Below are 11059 nucleotides of genomic sequence, written 5' to 3' on the forward strand. Positions count from 1 at the left end.
GGCCTCTCCATCTCCACATCAAACTTGATTCCGTAGAGACAGTCACTCACGAGCTGCGACCTTCGCCAGACCTGACACGTGACCAGAGAAAGCTTCAGCTCTTTAGTTCTCAGTCGCTCCTGCAACAGTCTCGCTTCAGATTCTCCCGAGGCAAATCCAAATACCAGGAGAACATCCACATACGCCAAAACTCCAGACACCTCCACATCCCCCATGGTCTTCCACATGCCCCGCGGGAAGGTTGCAAGGGCTCCGGATATGCCCTGAGGCATCTTTCCGGACGGGAAGAATCCTAGGGGACCTATAAAGGCCGTCTTCTCCTTGTCGGCCTCACTCATCAGAATCTGGCAACATCCACTCCTCAGATCCAGCACCTTAAACCACTTCGCACCACTCAGACAGGCCATCGCCTCTTCGGCCCTCGGGGCCGTATTCTGGTCACTGACAGTGCGCCTCTTCAGCGCACTATACTCCACACTCACGCTGCCTAGGTCTCCCACGGCTTCAGGGCCCAGTCGCAGCGACCTCTCTCTCTCTCACCGAGGTGTCTTCAGCGGTCAACTCCCCTCCCTCGTGGTATTTCGGAGCGTCCACTAAGAGGGTCTCACCCTCAGATACTTGCCCCAGGCCGTACCATCACCGGCTCTCGTTTGAATTCGGTACCGGCCCGTGGCTATTACACAAGTCCTCCTAAGCAGCTCGAAACTCTGGGTTTAATAAATAATAATAGACAGTACACCATATGTGATTAAATGATAACACTTTATAGATATTACTAGAACTATGTGATTAATAATGATACAATATATATAAAGGAAAAGAAAATAAAGAAAAGGCGCCAAGACTTATCAAAGTCCAAACCACTTCGTGTACAACCGTTGGAGCTCAATTAACAAAGTCTTCTGGCCACCATTTGATCCCCTCCGAACTCCTCGACTCGTAGCTCAGGAACACCCGAAGTGATCAACCAAGCACATCTATCTTCGTCTTCTCTCCTCGCCGAACGTCCTGGCCTCGGACCCCCACTCGGGGTCCGTTCCTCACCCAGTTTACAGCATCGCGTCCTCTCTCTCTCTCTCTCTCTCTCTCTCTCTCTCTCTCTCTCTCTCTCTCTCTCTCTCTCTCTCTCTCTCTCTCTCTCTCTCTCTCTCACCCTCGCGGCGATCTCCCCAAAAGCCCGCCAACAATAGCTTACAGACCCAGAGGAGAGAATAACATTAATCCCAATTGGTTAACAAATGAATACAATTCCCGTTATCAGTAAATTTAACTCAAACAAGCTTCCAGCACTCTCTCGCAACAAAGAAGCATTCCTACTTTTAACAAAACAAAGAAGCCATTTGATTAACATACGCAGTAACAAAAAAGAAAAATAAACCCTCACAAAGAAGGAACCCCCTTATACTAATAAGAAACCCCCTCTACACAACGTTCTCATGGATGCTGCCCGACCTGCTGAGTTCCTCCAGTGTGTTGTACGTGTAGCCTTTACCAGCGTTTGAATGCCACCGATCCTTGAATGTGGAGTTGGAGATGCGGGAGAAGACAGCGCCCCACTGGCGTTTAATATTGTGGATCTGTGAAAGATAAATCAATTCTGTATCAAATCCCATGTCGCAGGTACTTACTGTCACTGCCAAACTCACAATGTACACCAGAAAGGCCACTCGGTCCATCTGCTCTCTGCCCAGGTTTCTGTTTCATATCCGTATTTAAAAAATTATCTCTCATTCTCCCTGTTGCAACTTGTCACCACTCCGTGGGAGAAGAGATTTCCCTTGAATTTCTTAGAATCAGAGAAATCTGCAGCAAATTACAGGCCCTTCGGCCCACAGCAACCAACTCTAGAAAATGCCTAGAATTACCCTACGACAGAACCCTCTATTTTCCTAAGCTCCATGTACCTATCTAAGATTCTCTTAAAAGACTCAATTGTACCCGTCTATACCACCGTCGCTTGCAGTGCAGTCCACACACCCACCACCATCTGTATAAAAAAATATATCTCTGACACCTCCATTGAACTACTTCCAAGCACCTTAACTATGCCCCCCACGTGTTAGCCTTCTCAGCCCTGGGAAGAAAAAAGCCACTGACTTTTCCCACGACCAATGCCTCTCATCATCTTATACACCTGCATGAATTTCCTGCATGATTTTCCCCAGGCTAATTAACACGATGAGCTCAGTGAGTATTTGACCTTCCCCATGGCTCTGGACTAATGTGGTTAAACTCCTATTTCCCTGCTCTTTTCAAATTTTGTGTCATTTTCACCAATTTCAAAGGACTGTGCCTCAGACAGCTGGGTTGCTGCAATGCACCTCTAAAGCCTGACAGCAGACTAGCGAGTGAATCTTCGATGGAGCAGAGACAGAAACCAAAGAGTTGCCAGCCTGAGTCAGGGCTTTGGGGTTCCAGAGAGAGATGGGGTCTGGAGGTTACAAGCAGGAGGAGGAAGAGGAGCAAGACCAGCAGGATGTGGCTATGAATGAAAGATGAGAAACATTTGGAAACTGGTTAATTGAAAAACAAAATGGTTAATTTCTACAAAACATTGCAGGTAATCAGCAGATCAGGCAGCAAATGTGGAGAGGAAGAAATGGGCAGCATTTAAGCCGAGCCCCTTCAGCATGTCTAGACTGTGTACTCCTCTGCTTAGTTGCTGCCTGAACTGCAGAGCTCCTTCAGTATTCTGTGTGTGTGCGTCTTTGTGTTTCCAGCAACTGCAGAATCTCTTTTGTTTCACATCAGCATTTGTAAGAGGATTGTACTTTGGCATTAGATACACGAAATGCATGTTGATAATGAGTGTATCGTTTATGGGAGCCGCTTTCTGCGTTAAGAAAGCTGCTGAGTTTTCTACACACAAAAAAAAACTGAGATATGGACATGGAACCGATGCTTGCAGAAATTTTTAATGGCACCATGATTACCCATAATGCCCCGCGGTTAAAATTTCGCTGTCGTTTGAAGCACCGATCAAATGCGCAGGCGTCAGGATTGCTGCCGGCTCTGATAATTACGCATGCGCGCAGTATACAAAATGTCGGGAGGAGCGGAAAGGTAAGGGCTTTTTCGACTCTAATTGAGTGACAATTGCTGTGAGAACCGGAGACTGTGGCCCGAAAATCGGCACAAGCAGGTCTTTTTCCTCTCTCTCAGCCCCACGATCCATACAAGGGCCCCGGAGAGCTTCCGGCTAATCAGGGAATGGGAGCAGATAGATCTCACAGACAGAGTTGAGCTCTAGCAATCTGAAAGCAAGGATTAGGAATTCGGAAAAAGAGAACACAATCTTTCTATCAGCTGTTGAGAAAATCACCTTTGTTCTGCCTCCAACCGCAGCAAGAGAAAATCTGCAGCGGCTGGAAATCCAAGCAACACACAAAATGCCGGAGGAATTCAGCATTAGTACTCTTTTCCATAGATGCTGCCTGGCCTGCTGAGTTCCTCCAGCATTTTGTGTGTGTTGCTTGTTCTACCTCCTCTTGCTCTGGGCTTTTCTACCGGTGAGAACATGTTTTGTCCCATTCTCTCTGGGTCCGTAATAATATCAAACACCTTTGTCCTGGGAAACAAACAGCTTTAACATCACAAATGTGCCAGACTCCAATGAGACATATTACTGCCCTTCCCTTCATATTCATTGGCATTACCATCACTGAGTTCACCACCATCAGTCATTGGGGGAGTGTTCAGGGGGAATATTTATGTAGAGTACAGAAACTGGGGATGCCTGTTTGTATTTTGGTGATGCAAAAGTTACTGGAGAATTTGCAAGTGGGAAGAAGTGGCGTGATATTTGGAAATCTGACTTTTTAAAGCATAGTTTAGCAAACAAACCACATATGGACAATGTGCAAAAGCTTTGGTGAGAAAATCCTTCATTACCCGTTACAGGCCTGCTACATAGGTTGTGTGAGAGTGCAGATGAACTGGATCGAACCCAGAGGAGATCAAAGTTCCTATTGACAGTGATTTGCCAGCTGTTAGAATGAATGCCTCTCTATATAAAATTCACTGTGCACGTCTTATCACTGGGTAAAAAATACACAGTACAAGATTTATCTGCACAGTAGTTATTACAAATTAGAGGGGAGATTTTTACAAATTAGAGAAGTATTGGAGGGAAGGAGGGGAGACCTCCAGTGTCCCTGATGCCCTCACCTACAAGATGTGCATCCAGCTGCAGCTTGTAACCCTGCACTTCAATGAGCTGCAACTTGAAATGGGTGAATTCCAGATCATCCAGCAGTTGGAGGGGGTGATAGATATGACATGAAGAGAGGTGAGTTACACCCAAGAGGCAGGACACAGGAAACTGAGTGAGAGTCAGGAAGGAAAATGAGGTTAAATAGGCATCACAGAGTACTCTAATGGCCATCCCCCATAACAACAGGTGGACCACTTTAGAAGCTGTTGGGGGGAATTACCTGGCAGAGGAGTCAAATGATGAGGGGTATTGAGCGTGTGGGTGGCCAGCAGTTTTTTCCCAGGGTTGAAATGGTTAACACGAGGGGGCATAGTTTTAAGGTGCTTGGAAATAGATACTGAGGGGATGTCAGGGGTAAGTTTTTACACAGAGAGTGGTGGGTGTGGGGAATGTGCTGCCAGCTGTGTTTGTTGAGGCAGATACAACAGGGTCTTTCAGCAGCCTCTTAGATAGGTACATGTAGATTAGAAAAATAGAGGGTGTGTGCTGGGGAAATTCTGGGCAGTTACTAGAGTAGGTCACATGATTGGCACAACATTTTAGTCGGAATGGCCTAGAATATGCTGTGAATTTCTACGTTCCATTTTGAACAGTGAAGTAACTACTCTTCTTTAAACTGTACCGGGTCCACGATTTTAATGCCGCTTTTCCACACTCCCATAGAATCTTTGTCCATATCCTGAGTAAATAGAGAATGGAAAAATATTTAAGATCTCCCCCATCTGCTTTGTTTCCACACGTGGATTGCCATTCCGGTCTTCCAGAGGACCAACTTTGTGCCTTGCAATCCTTTTGCTCTTAATCTATTACTAGAATCCCTGAGGATTATCCTTCACCTTTTCTGTGACAGCAACTTCATGCCATCTTTTAGCCATCCTGATTTATTTCTTATGTGTTCTCTTCCATTTCTTATACTCCGTAAGAAACTGACTGCCTATCCCTGTTATGCAATTCCATTTTGTGCTTTACCAGGGTCTCAATATCTCTTGAAATCCAAGGTTCCCTACAGTTTCTGTCTTTACCTTTTATTCTGACAAGCACATACCCACTTTGTACTTTCAAAATTTTGGTTTGAAGGCCTCCCATTTACCAAGCACACCTTTGCCATAAAGCAGCCTGTCCCAATCCACAGTTGCCAGATCCGAGTATCTTAATTCCAGGTGTTGATCCATGCCCTGAACACATCCGCCTTTCCTACTATGCTCCTTGTATTGAAACATACAGGGCTCAGCATATTCACTGCACCATGCTCAACTTTTTCTTTCCTGACTTTGTCTGAGGCCTGAACAACATCTGTCTCCACAACCTCTCCACTATCTGTTCTGTTATTCAGGCTCCCATTCCCCCTGCTACTGTAGTTTAACCCTCCTTACCCCCACCTCCCACCATGCATATCATTCACCCCTTTGGCTTTCCTCTACCAGATCAATAAAAAGGAGGTGCATACCAGGTACAGGCAGATAGGAACAAATGGGGTACTTATGAAATACAGGAAATTCAAGTGAACACTGATGAAAGAAATAAAGGCATGAGGTTGCCCCAGCAGACAAGGTGAAGGAGAATCCTCAGGGATTCTGCAGATATGTTAAGAGCAAAACGATTGCATGGGAAAAAATTAATTCTCTGGAAGATCAGAATGGTAATCCATAAGAAGGGATAACATAGACGGGGAGATTTTTTTTTGCATCCGTATTTACTCAAGAGCTGAACACAGAGTCTACAGAAGTGAGGCAAAGCCGCATCAACTTCATGGACCCTGTACAGATTACAGAGGTGGAGGTGTTTGCTGTCTTGAGGCAAATTAGTGTGGATCTATCCCCAGGGCCTGACAAGTTGTTCACTAGGACCCTGCAGAAGACAAGTGCAGAAATTATTGGGGCCTAAGCACAGATATTTAAATCATCCTTAGTGACAGGTGAGGTACTGGAAGATTGCAGGACAGACAATGTTGTTCTGCTGTTCAAGAAAGGCTGTAAAAATAAACCAGGAAGTTATATGTTGGTGAGCTTGACATCAGTACTGGGAAAGTTATTGGAATGTGTGTGCAGGAACCAAGTATATACTGTAAGTATTTGGATAGGTGTGGACTGATAAAGGATAGACAGAATGGCTCTAGCCAATCTTAGAGAGTCTCTCAAGGAAGTTATCAGGAAAGTGGATGAAGGCAAGGCAGAGGATGTTGACTACATGGACTTTAGCAAGGCACTTGACAAAGTCTCATATGGGAGGTTGGTCAAGAAGGTTCAGTCACTCAGCATTCAAGATGAGACAGTAAATTGGATGAGACACTGTCTTTGGGAGAAGCCAGAGTATTTACAGATGATTGCCTCTCTGACTGGAGGCCTGTGTCTAGTGGTTGCCGCAGGGATCAGTGCTGGATCTGTTGCTGTTTGTCATCTATATCAGTAATCTGGATGATAGTGTGGTTAACTGGATCAGCAAATTTGTGGATGACAACAAGACTGGGGGTTCAGCGGACTGCAATAAGACTATCATGGGTTGCAGTGTGATCTGGACCAGGTGGAAAAATGGTTTGGGAAATGGAAAATGGAATTTACTGCAGACCAGTGTGAGTTGTTGCACTTTGGTATGAGCTACCAAGGGAGGTCTTTCACAGTGACTGGTCGGGCATGGAGGAGTGTTGTGGAAGAAAATGACCTGGGAATACAAGTCCTTAATTCACTGAAAGTGGTATCACAGTTAGATAGAGATGGAAGGAAAGATTTTAGTTCATTGGCCTGCATGAACCATATACTGACAATAGATGGTTGACTTGTAGAAGACATTGGTGAGGCCTTATTTGGAGTATTCTGTGCAGTTTTGGTCACCTACCTACAGGAAAGATGTAAAAGAAGTTCAGAGATTTCAGAGAAAATTCACAAGGATGTTGCCATGTCTGGAGGACTTGGATTATAAGGAAAGATTGAACAAATCAGGACTTTATTCCTTGGAATGTAGAAGATTGAGGGGAGATTTGATTGTGATAGAGGGGCATAGATAGTTTAAATGCAAGCTGGCTTTCTCCACTGAGATGGGGGTGGGACTACAACCAGAGGCCATGGGTTAAGGGTGAAAGTTGAAACGTTAAAGGGAACATGAGGGGAAACTTCTTCACACAGACGGTCATCCGGGTGTGGAATGAGCAGCCAGCACAAGTGGTGCATGCAAACACAATTTCAACATTTAAGAGGTTCGTGCAGGTACCTGGATGGTAAGGGTTTGGGAGTGGGCAATTTAACTAGTTCTGCATAAACTAGATGGCCCAAAGGGCCTGTTTCTGTGCTGTAATTTTCTATGACTGTGACAAGAACCTGAAATAATACAAAAATTCACTCTAAATCCTTTTAACCGACGTGTGGACCAACCATCCATCTCAGCAGGAATTTTTTATATGGTGTTAAAACTGTGGCACTTTAAGTTAATAATACATAAAAGAAAATCCCAGATGCACGTCAAGAAAGACTATTTGTGTGAGACTGTTTCAGTTACTGTGGGGCCAGGCACCCATGCAGTTCAGCAGGAGGGGGGAATAATACCAATGGAGAGAGTCAAACTGAGTGAGGGTTCAAATTGGAGAAGGCCAAAATGCCCCATTCTTATAGAGACAGGAAGAGCATCAGAGAATTGATGGTCATTCCAGATACCAGCACTCTGCCCAGTCAGGAGATGATATCTCTGTCCAGCTTGGGTTGAACCTCACTGTAACAGTGTGATACCAGATCAAACCTTGGCAACTCAAGTAATTTCAACTGAAATATTGTCCTAAACCCATTGATGGATTTTGCAAATCTTTTTACAGGTTAAAAACGAGAAGGAATTTGTCTCCAGGAAGCTCAAACATGACACACCAATTTTGCTGTTTCTGTCTAGGTATTTAAGAAGTGGAGCAAGGGATTCAATCGACCATCCTTCCTGCTCAGACAGTGGGGATGGATTCACTCGGTTAACTGACCAACTGGCACACCCGTCATTTTACACAGGAGAAAGGCCGTTCACCTTCTCAGACAGTGGGAATGGATTCACTCGGTCATCTCAACTGAAGGTACATCAGCAAGTTCACACTGGGCAAGGCCATTCACCTGTTCTGTGCGTGAGAAAGGATTCATTCAGTTTTCCCACTGTGGACACACCAGTCAGGTCACACCAGGCAGAGGCTTGTCATCTGCTGAATTTCTGGGAAAAGATTCACTCAGTCATCTGACCTAATGGCTCACCAGCGAGTTCAAACCAGGGAGCGGCCATTCACTTGCTCAGTCTGTGGGAAGAGATTCATTAAATCATCCCACCTGCTGAGTCATCAGCGAGTTCACACTGGGGAGAAGCCGTTCACCTGCTCAGAATGTGGGAAGAGATTCACTGAGTTATCCAACCTACAGAATCATCAGCGAGTTCACACTGGGGAGAGGCCGTTCACCTGCTCAGAATGTGGGAAGGGATTCAGTCAGTCATCCCACCTGCAGAGACACCAGCGAGTTCACACTGGGGAGAAACCGTTCACCTGCTCAGACTGTGGGAAGAGCTTCACTCACTTATGCAACTTACAGAATCATCAGCCAGTTCACAATGGGGAGAGGCCTTTCACCTGCTCAGAATGTGGGAAGGGATTTACTCAGTCATCCAGCCTACTGAGTCATCAGCGAGTTCACACAGGGGAGAGGCCGTTCACCTGCTCAGAATGTGGGAAGGGATTCACTCAGTCATCCCACCTGCAGAGACATCAGCGAGTTCACACTGGGGAGAAGCCATTCACCTGCTCAGTCTGTGGGAAGGGATTCACTGATTCATCCACCCGGCAGAAACATCAGCGAGTTCACACTGGGGAGAAGTTGTTCACCTGCTCAGAATGTGGGAAGGGATTTACTCAGTCATCCAGCCTACTGAGTCATCAGCGAGTTCACACAGGGGAGAGGCCGTTCACCTGCTCAGAATGTGGGAAGGGATTCACTCAGTCATCCCACCTGCAGAGACATCAGCGAGTTCACACTGGGGAGAAGCCATTCACCTGCTCAGAATGTGGGAAGAGATTCACTCAATCTTCCACCCTACAGGCACACCAGCGAATTCACACTGGGGAGAAGCCGTTCACTTGCTCAGTCTGTGGGAAACGATTCAGTCTGTCATTCCAACTACTGAAACACCAGCGAGTTCACACAGGGGAAAGGCCGTTCGCCTGCTCAAAATGTGGGAAGAGATTCACTGGATCATCCAACCTACAGAGACATCAGCAAGTTCACACTGGGGAGAAGCCGTTCACTTGCTCAGTCTGTGGGAAGGGATTCACTCAGTCGTCCCAACTACTTGCTCACCAGTCAGTTCACAGTGGGGACGGGCCGTTGTTATGAATCCCTGGGTTGCGTTTGCTTTGGACTGTCATTTTAAGAGAGAGCGAGAGAGATTAAGAAGGTGAATCAGTCTGACTTGCAGCTTGTTTACATTGCTCACAGCTTGTTTCGATTTAACTGAGGACACAGACACTCAGAGTCAGATGGAGACGAAGGAGGCAAAATCGAAGGATTGAAACTAGGGAACTAGTGGCCAAGCGTCACTGTTTGGAAATTTCCTATGCCCACAAGGGTGGGTTAATTATCGATTCACCGTACATTGAATGTGTAGTTGTCACCTCGTTTGATCCATAGGAGTGGATCTGATTTGGGGTGTCCTGTGAAGACCACTGATGTGTTAACCCTTGCCTGGGTGTGGTGTGGTAATTCACTTGAAGACAATACACCTTGTGACAAGTCACTTTCGGTGATAAATCGTATGTGGGTTTGGAACGACGACAAATAAAATCTACAGAGACTGTTCTCTCGTTTTACTACCATGGAACCTGTGGAATTCGACATAATTGCCTTCTCTCAACATTTTCCTTGGATTACAAATATCTCTCTCATCACCTATTCCATGGATGAACTGAACTTTCATACTTTACCATCCCAAGACTCCAAGCCTTGTTTCCCCCGAGCTCAATAGTCTGGGAGTTTTATTTAAACACACATATACACATAACACTGTTAGCTTTTGTTTATCTTGCTTAAGTTACTATATTACAAGTAGATTCTAATAAAGATAGTTTTAGCATCAAAAACAGACTCCAGTTATAGTCTGTTGCTGCTGGTTCATTTCTAAAACGTTATGATTCGTAACAAAATTGGGGCCTGCATCCAGTATATGAACAGATTTGGGGGCGTATTCATTAATTATCAATTTCATCCCTTTTCATTTCTTTGTGTGTGGAAAATCAGCAGCAATGGATGCTGATAGATGTCTGTAAGCACCAACCTCTGAGGCATTAGAGGATGCCAGAAGGATTGAGTTGTTGAGCTTTGCTAGAAGTTTAAAACTTGCTAAGGTGAAATTGACAATGAGGAGGGCACAGAGGCAGAGGATAATAGCTGAACATTATGTATCTGAGGGTGTGTTTAAAGTGGAGGAGTTGGAGGTGTTTCCTGAAAGTAAACCTAGTGAGCTTGAGCTCCAGTACAACTGAGAAAAATTAAAGCTGGAGGCTGCGGAAAGGCAGAGGCAGTTTGAGGCCAGAGAGGCAGAAAAACAGAGAGAAGAGGCAGAAAAATAGAGGGAGGAAACAGAAAGACAGAGGCTGTTTGAGCTGGAAAAGATAAAGAGGTTGCAGCAAAGGGGTCTAGCGTTAGTCTCTGGTGATAAATTTGAGGGCAGTTGGGAAGTTAATTTGGTCCCTCCATTTGACAAGGCAGAGATTGATAAATACTTTCAGCATTTTGAGAAGGTTGCTCAGAGTTTAAAGTGGCCAGAAGAGGTTTGGCCTATTCTTTTACAAAGTGTAATTAAGGGGAAGGCTCAGCAAGCCTATTCTGTTTTGTCAGTTGA

General features: G+C 45.3%; 1 protein-coding gene across 1 annotated transcript; it reads left to right on the top strand.

Moving 5' to 3' along the window:
- The first annotated feature begins 2992 nt into the window (after positions 1 to 2992).
- Positions 2993 to 10280, top strand: LOC140723064 (uncharacterized). The gene is made up of 2 exons (XM_073037687.1): positions 2993 to 3063; positions 8084 to 10280. Exon 2 carries the CDS (start codon positions 8419 to 8421, stop codon positions 9553 to 9555), a length of 1137 nt encoding a protein of 378 aa, XP_072893788.1. The 5' UTR covers positions 2993 to 3063; positions 8084 to 8418; the 3' UTR covers positions 9556 to 10280.
- The last annotated feature ends 779 nt before the right edge of the window (positions 10281 to 11059 follow it).

This window comes from Hemitrygon akajei, unplaced genomic scaffold (assembly GCF_048418815.1).
Source record: "Hemitrygon akajei unplaced genomic scaffold, sHemAka1.3 Scf000099, whole genome shotgun sequence".
In the NCBI taxonomy this organism is placed as follows: Eukaryota; Metazoa; Chordata; class Chondrichthyes; order Myliobatiformes; family Dasyatidae; genus Hemitrygon; species Hemitrygon akajei.

Coding starts and splice junctions, on each gene's coding strand:
- LOC140723064 (XM_073037687.1), top strand. CDS start 8,419: ATGGCTCACCAGCGAGTTCAAACCAGGGAGCGGCCATTCACTTGCTCA.